The sequence below is a fragment of the Scheffersomyces xylosifermentans genome, assembly GCF_036884685.1.
Source record: "Scheffersomyces xylosifermentans strain CBS 12540 chromosome Unknown RJT20scaffold_7, whole genome shotgun sequence".
In the NCBI taxonomy this organism is placed as follows: domain Eukaryota; kingdom Fungi; phylum Ascomycota; class Pichiomycetes; order Serinales; family Debaryomycetaceae; genus Scheffersomyces; species Scheffersomyces xylosifermentans.
Genome location: NW_027042945.1, coordinates 1,186,049 through 1,198,741, shown reverse-complemented (window position 1 = coordinate 1,198,741; position 12,693 = coordinate 1,186,049). Strand labels below are relative to the sequence as shown.

General features: G+C 38.9%; 5 protein-coding genes across 5 annotated transcripts; 1 reads left to right on the top strand and 4 right to left on the bottom strand. All coding sequences in view use genetic code 12, as the record gives it.

The window, feature by feature from the left end:
• Positions 1-2,333: 2,333 nt before the first annotated feature.
• Positions 2,334-3,333, bottom strand: TIM17 (protein transporter). Its single transcript, XM_064920899.1, has one exon. It carries the CDS (start codon positions 3,251-3,253, stop codon positions 2,789-2,791), a length of 465 nt encoding a protein of 154 aa, XP_064772667.1. The 5' UTR covers positions 3,254-3,333; the 3' UTR covers positions 2,334-2,788.
• Positions 3,334-4,330: 997 nt separating this feature from the next.
• RJT20DRAFT_130740 (uncharacterized protein) lies at positions 4,331-5,272 on the top strand. The gene has a single exon (XM_064917829.1). The coding sequence runs from the start codon at positions 4,410-4,412 to the stop codon at positions 5,262-5,264; it is 855 nt and encodes a 284-aa protein (XP_064772666.1). The 5' UTR covers positions 4,331-4,409; the 3' UTR covers positions 5,265-5,272.
• On the bottom strand, positions 5,273-7,559 carry TPO5 (Tpo5p). Its single transcript, XM_064917828.1, has one exon. The coding sequence runs from the start codon at positions 7,459-7,461 to the stop codon at positions 5,368-5,370; it is 2,094 nt and encodes a 697-aa protein (XP_064772665.1). The 5' UTR covers positions 7,462-7,559; the 3' UTR covers positions 5,273-5,367.
• Positions 7,560-8,294: 735 nt separating this feature from the next.
• Positions 8,295-9,152, bottom strand: RJT20DRAFT_435 (uncharacterized protein; the record flags this gene model as incomplete). The annotated part of the gene is made up of 1 exon (XM_064920140.1): positions 8,295-9,152. The coding sequence occupies one exon, from the start codon at positions 9,150-9,152 to the stop codon at positions 8,295-8,297; it is 858 nt and encodes a 285-aa protein (XP_064772664.1).
• A 1,313-nt stretch (positions 9,153-10,465) lies between these two features.
• On the bottom strand, positions 10,466-11,401 carry URE2 (Ure2p; the record flags this gene model as incomplete). The annotated part of the gene is made up of 1 exon (XM_064918524.1): positions 10,466-11,401. One exon carries the CDS (start codon positions 11,399-11,401, stop codon positions 10,466-10,468), a length of 936 nt encoding a protein of 311 aa, XP_064772663.1.
• Between the last annotated feature and the right edge of the window lie 1,292 nt (positions 11,402-12,693).

Below are 12,693 nucleotides of genomic sequence, written 5' to 3'. Positions count from 1 at the left end.
TAGAACTTAAACTTCCCTTGAAAGCTTCCCAAAATCTCCCTTGAAAACCTTCCCTTGAACCATCGTATACCAGCTATCCCTATACCCACCCCTATGCCCTGACCTTCCCCAGCCTAGAAAGGGTCCCCTACCAGAGATGGACTGATTACCGGTACATACCGGTACGAGCTGCGACTTCCGGCGTGCTGCATGGAAACTGATAGCTAGAGTACGACACAATCAGAGGGTGACACTGAGAAACAGCATGTTCATATGATATGATAAAAATTATGTGTGTTATAATTTTTTTTTAATGCCTGTAAATGAACATTTCTTAATATCGTGGGGCGGTGGAAACAAAAACAAAATTGCAGTTAATCCACTCCATCTATCACAAAAATGGGACTGCTGACACTTACATGGACTTCCTCATTCATTCAATCTCTGGTGATGATGTCTCTTCCAACTGTCTTAGTGCAGGGGAATAGTGGTGTTGAGCCATTTTGTGGTGTATGCAGTCGCCCCCGGATTTTGAGGATTTGCAGCGGTGCATGGAGGAGGGAGGTCCATTCAGAAACACATATCACTTATCACAAGGATGAAGAATGGAATGGAATGGAATATGCAGAGAGATGTCGACATGGAAATGGAAATGGGAGTGGAAATGGAAATGGAAATGGAAATGGAAATGGAAATGGGTAAATATCCTGCTTATTATCTCTTATTTAGAATGATAATGAATCGAAACGAATATACCAGAAATATACCTGGGGTACTATAGCACTATCCGCTCCCATGGAGTTGTCCCTCTCTCACTGAGCCAAAAGAGTCAAAAGAGTGAAAAAGAGTCACCATGCAACTCAAAAGTGGCTTACATAGATAGGGTGTGTGCAGGAGGGACGACATTTTTTGGAGCCATTTATATGGTTTCGGTGGAAATTATTGGGTCATAGAAGTTAGGGTGTTTTATTTGTGTTGTTCTATACTGTAGCTACATTGTATGTCTTTAAAGGGATTGGTTAATATGGGGGGGAATCTACGCTTATCAAGAAATTTGTAAATGAAGTAAACGAAATGCGTATAAGAGGAGTTACTTTTGGTTTTGAGACCAGGAAAGAAACCAGGGAAGAAACCAGGGAGGAGTTCAGAGAATAGCACAGGGGAGAAACCAGAGAAGATTCTAGCAAAAAGCATAGTTACTGTTGATCAGATTTCTTATATCGAGACTATGAAATTGATCTCCTATTAATCTGTTCCATTCACGTCTATAACTACTAACATTAAAAGCTAACTTGTTAGCATTCAAATATGGGAAGTTATCAAATATTACCTGCCCTTAATAGAGGTTGAGCGTAGACCATTCGAGTTAAGATGGATTTTTTCACTGGTAATTGTGGAAAACGGTATAATAATGCTTTGATGCTTTCAATCTAGAAGCGACAACTCTTGTTTTGCCAACCGGCTAGGAATTGGACATCTTCGGCAAGGGTAGAATCTATGATTGAACATCTAGGTACTGCATTACTAGAATTCCCTTTTACTATAACTCTTCACAACGGTATCTATCTGTTGAAGTGTTAGTAATCTCCGAAGTTATCTTCTGCTTAGATGCGATCTGCAAGCATGCGACCGTTATATATAGAAGTGAAATATAATAGTCTAATTTTCATGATATTGCTCGCCAATCATCCAGATATAGAGAATGTCAGGATCAGATTTCATATCCAATGCCCGTCATCTCCAGCTCGTAGTAACATCAACTTCAACTGGGATACTTTCATCCACCCTTATGAAGGTCAAGGTCAAAACGTCGTGGTATTTGTAGACAACCTTATACAAGGACCACTCTTCTGGGTCGAATTGATTCTTCCCGAACCATGGGATGGTGGAACCACCTAAGACTACACCACAAATGCATGTTCCAGTATTCCCGCACATTTCTTCTACCTCGAAGGATTATACAACATTGCTATCCCACATAATCATAGAAACCACGAAGCCTCAAACACCACCAAAAGATAGCTTCAAGTCGATGACTCAAATGGGTGCAAAATTCTGAGTATACTCTAGTGATGGCATCCATACCGCAGTACAAAAAATGCCGGAACATATACCGATTTCGGATTCTATTTAGTGGTGGCTGTGGAAGAGTAATTTAAAGATAACGTAGCTTAACATTGGCAGTTACTAGTAGTATTCCAGGTAACATCTACTAATCAGTTTCGACAAATAATCACCTGCATTACAACTAAAACTTATATCACAGTAGTACCTACTCTCTCAAATATTCAATGCCTTCTTTATTAGTCATGATGGTAACTATCAAATTCCAAATGACACTCAAATGTGAGTCTTCCAGTTCATATTTTCAAAGAATTATATTAACTTAGTTGGAACGATACTTCCCAAGTTATCTCCTGAGGCTCTTTCATGGGACATGAAAACTCTCTTATGTAGTAATTCATCTGGAATTGACCCTGTTCAAAGCATTAAACCCATGTCACCTCTTCTTTGTGCTGACATACTCGAGGAAAACCCTACAACTTCTATCTTAACGAAAGATCTGTAAATATTAATATACAATAGAAGAATATCTAGTAGCTAGAAATGAAAGAATGGCGGCGTTAAAACTTGAGCAATCATGAAGATCCGGATCCCTGTATGTTTAAGGATGAGATCCACTATATAGTTGACGGTGGTCTATGTGCAATGGTATGTACAAGATAATAATTAGCCCACGTCCCTTATTCGTGATTGAAGACCATTATAAATATGAGAGGGAGATTCTGGGAGATTCTGTGTTCTATGCTTAAGCAGCCAACTTTGGTTGCTCGTCTGGATAGATTGGGGCCATTTGTGGTTGGGCTCCCATTCTGGACATCATCATACCAACACCCTCGAAAACACCTAACAAACAGGCACATGTGATGGCGGAGTTTCTGGTATGTCTCCAGCCACCTCTGATGGCCAAAGCACCACCGGTGAAGAAACCAGCAATGACGGCGTTCCAAGCATCTTCTCTCTTTCTCACGGCCTTGACAGTACAGTCAAAGGTGGAGAACAAACCACCCCAGACACCGAAATTACCACCAACGACGGGGGCTCTGGCCTTGATAGCAGAGATCGAACCGTATCCTCTTTCTCCGTATGGCGAGTTACGGAATCCCTTGATTCCGTGCCAGACACATCCACCGATGACACCCATGGCAAAGGCACCACCGAAATCGTTCAAAATCACGAGGGGACAAGGGTCTCTTGTGTGGTCTGCAGACATGATGCTTTCTGTGTATTATGTATATGAGAAACTACTATAAATGTGTTCAACACCTGAGCTTTTATCTATTCAATCCATCCAAAGTTATGGTGGCTAAATTAACGAAATCTTTTCTGAATTTTTTAGTAAAATTTTCCAGTAGGGAAATTACGCGGGGTGTGCGTAGATGTGAGACTTAAGATAGCTATGGAGGGTTAGTGAAGAGGAATAGTACAGTAAGGTGTATTTATTTGACGTAGTATGTAGTATGTAGTATATGTATATCTGTGTATTTAGGTAGTTGTATATATATATATATGAAAAACTCCATAAATATAAAAAACGTATACATTGATGTATATATATATAAATAGTTAAATACAAAGTACTGTGTAGTTCATATAGTACAATGATAGTAAGTAGAGAATATGAAACACAGTATATAATATATAATATGTATTTGTGAATTTGTATATTTAGGTAGTTGTATATATATCACGAAAAACCTCCATAGACATAATTAATGTATAGTTAGATATAGAAATTATAATTAAATATAATATATATATCTATATTATTTAGATAGTACAGTACATAGGGTATTATATAGAGTATTATATAGTGTGCTGTGATGTATTGTATATACCGGAGCACATACCGGAGCATGTATCAGAGCATGTAGCATATAGCATAGAATATAGCATGTAAGTTGTGAAGGAACTTCGATGTTCTCTACTATGCTTTCTTTCCTTGACAACTAGTGAAAAGTATAGATTTTATCATAGTACTTTACTATCTACACTAGTAGACTAATAGACCACTAGTAATTATACACACCCCAAAGTACTTGCCCATTGGAAATACCACTGTAGCATACCATTACTCAAGCAGCATCACACATTATGGGAAGGTATAACGCATGGAGTTACTTCAAAAAGAAAGGAAATATGCTGCTTTTTCACCAGTTCGAGCATATGGAATTAAGACGTACTAACAAAAATAACATAAAATAACATAACATAAAATAAAATTTAAATGGTATTAATATATATATTATATCAAAAGACCCACTCACCACTCTTTTGCCACGAAGGCATTATTCTCATCTCTACCCTCCCTCTAATCTATAGTGACATTTCCATCCCCATCACTGTTCAAAAGTTAACATTGACGCAGAATGAATATTTTGTCGCTTCTTGCTGCAGGGGTCAATTTGCTCTTTTTGCAGCTAGTGGTTGCAGACGTTCTCTTGCAAGCACCGGACATGGGAAATGCCTATATCTCCTACAATCAGCCGCTAAACGTGTCCGTCGAGTGGCTGGAGTCATCACTCAAGCCCCTACTCTCCGAGATGCGAAACTTTACCTTTGCCCTCTGCACTGGTCCTAATGAGAATATCAAGTCCGTCCAGCAGTTGGCGAAAGGAGTAAAGCCAGATGAGTTGAAAGACGGCTCAAACAATAAATTCATAGCGACTATTAAAAACACAACCAAATTGGAAGACGGAGCGTATTATATTCAAGTGGTCTCTGTAGGTGACAAATTCTACACAATCCACTATACCAATAGGTTCTCCATCCTGCGGAGCAATGATACTGAACCAGACATGGACGCATTGAGCGCAGTATCTCCCCAGGCTTTAACCATGTTTTTGGATAAGACCTCTCTGAAATTGCCAGAAATAAAGCCAGAATACTTCAAAACTCCATACATGCTCCAAACAGGTACAATAAAATATGCTCCAATGCAAGAAATACCCTCACGAACCGTAACCGAAAGGTGGGCTCCTCGAACAAGTCTCACTTCCAAATGGCGAGGACCCAAATACACGAAAATTGGTGGGTATGGTGGAGGAAAGAAGCACACCCCTGTAGTAGCATATACTATCACACAGCCAGCTACTTATTCTCTACGAACTATCAGAAATACCTTGCCGCCAGCCCCAGGCCCCACAACATATTACGACCCATCGCAGAAATTGAAGACACCCACGAAGGCTTCCAAGAAGACTCACACGAAGACTCAATCCTAAAGCTATTAATCTCATAATTTAGTTTATTATTATTTACAACTTATTCTAGAATCTCTATTAAACACCTAATCCAATATATAAAATTGTTTGTGAAATGAAGGAATTAATCAGTTTCGAAAAGAATTTCCGTTTCACTTTCTGTTGATAGTTCATTGCTATCTGATGAGTCCAATGGAATCAGCGTTTTATTCTTCGAACTCTCCTTTTGTGACGACGATTGTTCAATCGTTGTAGCAATATCTCCCTGCTCATCAAATTCGTCATCTCCCTTATGGTCCTTTTTATTTTTATCCACTGACTTTCCTTCTTGTTTTTGCTCTTCATCGTCACCACTTTCTGACAAAGGAGCGTAACCTTTCTTATTGCTTCTATCTTTACCAACAATAGTGGAAGCCCCATCAAATTCCTCATCCTCTACTTCGTCATCAACACCAATAACGAAAGAATCCGAAATGTCAAAGTTTACCCTTCCTGCAGCTTCAAGGTTGTGAAGTTCGAAATAGTCAGTATCTAATTGAGGTCCTTCGAAACTTGTAATACCCCAAAGTTTGTAGCCAAGTGCTGCAAATCCAAAGAATCCACAAATAACAACGATTGCATAATTCATTGACCTCCATGTTAAATTTTTTATCACTGGCGGGAGACAAAGAATAACAAACAGGATAATTACCCAGAAAACCGACAAAAAGTTAATCAACCATCCTAATCTTCGTAATCTGAACACAGCACCTTTAATTTTACGTCTTTTATTCAACATCAAACAAAAGATAGGAATTCCATTTGCTAAGGCCAATGAAACGACCGAAGCTCCCATAAAAGCATTGAAAGCAGATGTTGAAATCAAAGATAAGAGGGAAAGGACTGCGCAAACAGACATGGATAAAAATAAAGCATTCTTTGGGATAGTAGATTCCTCCACGGAGTCCACTTCTATCCAGTAGTTTTTGAATGGAAGACCACCATCACGAGCAAATGCATAAGTTGTTCTTGAAGCCGTGGTTAACGACCCAATAGCTTGGAAGAGGACTGTTCCAATTAAAAGGACAACAAGCAAGAATGAAATAATGTATGATTCAGTAGCCAATTTGAAAACCAAATCGATAGGCATGATTTCTGGAGTCTCATCTAATAGTAATGATAACTCAGGCAAGATTGTGAGAATTGGAATAATGAAAATGAGTCCAGTGACAGTTGAAATCAGGATAGCACTAACTGCACCTTTTGCCATATTTCTCTCTGGATTTTTGACTTCATCTGTCATTGAAAACAACATACCGTAACCGGTGAGTGTAAACGAGGAACTTTGAAGACCAACCATAAATGCCAAAGCATCAGGCCATCCCGAACGCGAGTTGTCAAAGTTGGTCAATATCTCCTTTATGGAGTTGGTTCTTTTGGCAAAGAAGATCAAAAGAAAGTCGATGGCGAGCACAGTGTAAATAGTCCACACAATACACATCTTGTTGATTTTCTCCAAATGTTTGGAAAACTTGAAGTTTATGAAACCGCAGATAGCAAGTAATATGAAATAAATTCCCAACACGAGGAATATGTCTTCTTTATAATATACATCTTTCAATCCAAAGATCGAGAGAATGAATTCAGATCCGGCAAACATGATACTGACGGCATAAGTCCAGTTCCCGATCAACAAAAACCATCCAGTAATCCATGAACTTATTAACGAGTACTTCTCGTTACTTAAAAGTGCACTGAAATGGTAGACACCACCAGCAGTTGGGTATTTGGAGATGATTTCACTCAAACTTAATACCACACATATGGAAAAGAACGCCACTACAAGCCATCCGTATAATATCGTGACATTTCCTCCGTCCATCAACGAGATCCATAGCGTTGACGATAGTCCGAATGGGACTCCCATCACGGAAAAGCCCAAACCTATGACCGATGTTACCGTAAGCTTCCTTTCAAGGTCTTGTTTATACTTAAAATGTTCCACTCGTTCCACTCCATCATCGTCCGCTTCATCTAGAAGCGAGTGGAGCAAACGAACGGGGGCAGAAGCACCTATTTCACTGATCATTTGTGAAGAATATGACGGCGGAGCAGTATCTGGAGCTCCAGAGTGAGGATCACTCGCTATACCGCCAGCATTTGTATTTGTATGGGAATTTTCTGCTCCACTGGTTACAGATTCCAGGGCAACTGCTCCCAGCGGTTCTGATTCTGGCATTATCTACACCAATATATATACTAACACTGCAAGGCTGATGAAGAAACGGATATATCAAAACCGTTTGGTTTCTTGAAGAAATCTAAAAAAAATCATTTTCTTCTGGTCGCGTCGGCCTGATTTTTAGGCGGCTTTTGGGAGTTGCGAGACGAGATGACGTAAAGTATGAAGGCTTATCTAAACGATCAGTAGATCTGAAGGGAAAGGTAAGGGGAGAGCAAGATGGAGATGGTTCATGAAGGCTTCGGGGAATATGGAAATATGTATGCCCTAGTGAGAATTCCGCGGATATTGGTGGGTGAAGTTTGGTGGTAGAAAGGTAAAATATGGGGATTTAATTGTGATGTTGGCCATGATGTTACTACATTAGTGATGGTTAAAGGAGAGGTCTCTTACATTTTAAAGGAGAGTTATTTTACCTTATTGAGGATGAATAGTTTAAACATTATAGGAGGGGAAAGATTAAATTTGGCAACTATTCATATATTCAGCATTAAATGATTCTTGAGTAGTCAGATATTGACTATGGAAAAATCCGACGTTTGGAGGAATAGAATATGGGGAAGTGATGTAATTTTCTTGTTAATAGGAAAGTCAGCATGAAAACCACTTTGATTCGGAAATTGATAATGTTTTAGTGAACTAACACCACATCCAAGGTCGGAAGTCCCATGCCACCAAGAATTGTCGAGTCATATTTCAATTAGTGGAAAAATAGACCCTCTTAAAAAATCACGTTGTTTTTATCTTTCGCTATGGTGGTTGCCCAAAAAGGAAAAAGATGCATTAAAAATTGGCTAGTTATATGCCCATATCTAGCTACAATATCTTCTCTAGAAGTCAAAGTCACTGTCGTTGTCTTCATCCAAATTCTCTGGTTCTGGTGGTGTGAACACCGGCAAACTTATACTTTCGCTTGTTTTCACATGAATCGTACCAAGATTCTCCACACTCTTCAAAACGCCTCCAACGGGCCTGAATCTCTCCTCTACCAAGTATTGTATCACGTCATCTATGTTCTGTAATATGTGCTTAATTTCCCAGCTAGTGAACCCAACCTTGATGAATAGGCAGTTTCCTTTATCGCTTGGCATGTAACTTGTGTTTCCGACGATAGACTTCATCTGACTCTTGACGTACTTTGGTTCACATCTTTCGTCCTTCAACTTAGTTGATTTCTTTCCTTTAGTCAACACAGCATTTCTATCTGGTTTGGCCATCTGTACCATGTAAGGAATCTTCTTGTTCTTTTGGTAGAACTGGGCTCCCAAGATGCTTGGGAGGAACTTGTGCACTCTATTGTCTGCTACTACTATATCAAACTCTTTGAATAACTTATAAACCTTTCTAGGATCTTTGGCTATTGACTTGAGCTTCGTCAAGGTGTATATCTGGTTGAATACGTCTTCTGTCGGCGAGTCTTTCTCGGTCAATGCATTTCTATAGGGGGTTGAAGGGTCTTTGGTAACTAACAACACAGACTTGTTCTCAAGTTTGTCAAGTTTGTGGGTGATGGGGACAATTCTAGGTGTGTAATCTTTAGTTTTCACTATTGGTATCCTGATGTTTATCACGAGGTTGATGGCTATGGCCTCATCTCCATTCTCAGCTTGGACTTGACTGATTAAAGCTTTTAACGATTTGAATGCTGTTTTATAGGAGTCTTCTCCCAAGGTAAAACGTTCAGACATTATATGTAAGTATCACTATTCTAACCTAATTCACGAATTTCTCTCCGTGTACTTCTTCCCTATACTATACCCACTACCTTAGTCCTTCTTCTATACCTTTTCAAAGCACTTTCCTTCGTCTTCATCGCTTTCTCGAGCCTGAAAAATTGAGATGCTCATTGAAAAATATTTACGAGCAAAAACGTCAAAATGCAGCAGGCGCATCGTTAAGAGAATGTATGGGAAGGTGGTGATGATATGAGAAGATGAGAGTGGTTATGACAAAAGGATGATTCTAGGTCATTGTGTAGATGGGAAGCGTTTTGGAAATTGTATAAGGGTCAATTAGGTATGGAGATGTTTTTTTTTTGGAGAAATTGGAAGAATATTTGGTGAATTGTTGGTGTACTTAAAATTGGGTCTAACAGTGTTGAGAACATAAGTTAATGTTGTATGTGAGTGATATATGGATTATAAGTAGTATATGTATTTATGTATTTATTGAAGAAGTGTATAGTATTATGAGAATTATAAGTAGTTATGTATTTAGTTATGTATTATGAGTTTTGCAAGTATTATATGTATTATAAGTATTTTAATTATAAGTATTATATGTATTTTATATTTATTGAAGAAGAAAGTATTATACGTATATATGTATTATAAGTTTTTTAAGTATTATATGTATTAGTAAGCAAGAATTAATTCATTTAGATGTATTATAAGTATTATAAATATTATGGGTATTATTTGTATTGTATATTTATTAAAGATGTATTGTTTATGTATTGAAGAAGTATTATATAAGTATTATTTGTATAATTAGTTTTTAAATATTATAAGTATTGTATGCATTGAGATATTATATATATACATATTTATACTTCAAGTCTGATTAGTTCAGTAACAGAAGGAACTGTTGAGCGTAAAGCTGACTTAATAAACCCCTTTGATCTTTCTTGCAAACTTCTCTTATGTGAACGTTGTCATATGTGGGAAACTTAAGCTAAAAAGTAGTGCTACAGTGACTTAGCACATTTGTTGTATGTGTGACATGAGCATACTCTTAATTATCTGGATTACAACTCATAGACATTAATTTCTTATAATAACCTCTATTTTGGGAGAATGTAATCCTACTTCGTCATCGTCGTAATTCAATGGCAGAGTACATTATAAGAGAAACTCTCTCCCAGCTCTACAGCGTTTCTCAATTCAAAAGTTCATAAAATTAGACATTATACTACAACTACTCTAAGGAATTGATCCCGAACTATCATGAATCGTAGGCCGTGTCTAACAGCCCGGTAATATGCATAAATATCGATATATATCTAGTCGCCCCGCAACGCCCGGATGACCGCCGGCCGTCTCATCATGTACTTGGTCCATTTGTACACCTCTGGGAACTCCACTTTCAAATTGATGCCAATGCGGTCAACTACGTTGTTCCAGGGCACGAACGACAAGTCTGCAACCGTCGCACGATCTCCTACAAGCCACACTGGGTAGTCAAAGTACCTAGACTGAGACAACGGTGTGGTACCAGCACTATATGCTGCAGCATTCTCTACATCCAAATCCATGATCAATGCTTCTCTTCTCTCTGCAAGAGCCATCTCAATGACTCCGTATACTCTACGCACCTCGTCGGTGTATCTCTCTACGGCACTGGGAACGGGACAAGAGTGGAAGTATCTGAAATGCAAGGCCTGGCCAATCATTGGGGCGTGACCAGATGTTTGGAAGAACAACCAAGATGAAATCTGCGACTGTTCGATCAAATTGTCCGACCACAAAGGACATTCTCCGTTTTCTTTAAGGAATTTGGAAACCAAGTATAAGATGATGGCTCCGGATTCCCATATGGATGTGTTTTCGTTGAAGTGGTCGATCAAGGCGGGCACTCTGGCGTTTGGATTTATTGTGACAAACTCTGGGGCACGCTGTTCGCCATTGTTGAAGTCTAGGAAGATGGTATTGAAGGGAAGGTTAAGTTCGGATAATATGATGGCGACTTTGAACCCGTTAGGTGCAGATCTGTGGGAGAAGAGCGTGTAACCCTCTGTTGGTTGGTTCTGAAAGAAGTGGGTGATTCTTGACTGTTGCAGCGACGTTGCTTCGTTGTGCAATTGTTGTTGTAAGAGGTTCAAGTTGACCTCATTTTGTTGTTGGTCTGAGAGAGTCACCGACTTTAACCCTGCGGAAAGGTTGGAGATGGTGTGTGGGTTATTTGAGTTATTTGGGTTGTTGTTGTTGTTGTTGGACATTGTGCGATGAGAGGGAATATTTGGTTAGGATGTAATGGAGTAATAGAGTCGTTCTGGGACTGATCTGTCGAGGGTTTGCTCTGGTGGAGACAAGAACGGGCTCTAACCACGGATACAAATGACTTTTTTTGTGATGTAGATTACGCCGAATATGCTGCTATGATGGTAGCAGTTTGTTTGGATGTTATTCTTGGCAGATTGCGGATCTCTTTGTGATAGTAATTGCCCCTTTTAATACAAGATAACAGGATCTTTTTCTCGCTGTTTCTATCGAAGTATGCTCAATACCAACAACTTTATACAATCACTAGTAATTTTGGAGGCTCAATTCGTTTGCTGCGATCCACGAATCAATCGGCACTTAAACCCAGAAAAAGCGCTCTTTTATTGGACTATCTATACGGCGGAACACACACGGTAGATCTGGTTTCGATTCTGTTACCGTTACTGTGTTGTTGCGATGACGGCACTGGGATGAACTAGTTACTTACAACCAACCTTCAGTGTCACCGTAGTTAAGACTTTGCCGTTTTTTCGTTGTGGAATTTTGTCTGTGCGAGTCTGTTGGGCGGGTGCACGACCTGGTGGGTGGGTGAGGGAAATGGGAAAATGAGAGTGGGAAAATGAGAGGGAAATTGTTAGTGAGTGAGAGAAAATGGGAGAGAAAAATGATGGTGGATGGAAGGAGTTTAATTGAGTACTGTGAATTGAGTGAATGAGAACTGTGAATTTGTTAGTGTGTGGAAGTGTGGAGGCGGAAGTGTGAAAGAAAGTGAGAGAGAGTGGGTGTGAGGGAGAGGAGTGAAGGAGAGGTATATGTGATTTTATTAGTGAATGCAGAGATTACTTTTACTTATGTATGATATACTGTAGATGTTTGAAAGAACGTTTGATGTCGAAAATTGATGTCACAATTGAGGTGGTAATACATAAATGACATACACAAAAATCAATTTTAGAAGAAGGTTGTATTGGACTTGCTTATTAAGAAGAAAGCCCTGGTCACTGTTTCAGTCTCGTGGGGTGAATATATGGTAAATTAATGTATGGTGAACAGGCAGTTCGGAAGTGTAATTTAATTAGATGCAATTAATTGACATACTGCGTAATAGATTAATATAGAGCTCGTTTTTAGAGAGGTTGCAATATATTGGTTTGGTAAGCTTATTGTATCTTTCTCCTTCAGGATATGTAATATATATAAAAATACAACACTCTAGAACACCAAATTTTAGATTAACTACACATTTACGTTTATAATTTCAACATCTCCATGGTTCCAAACATACTAC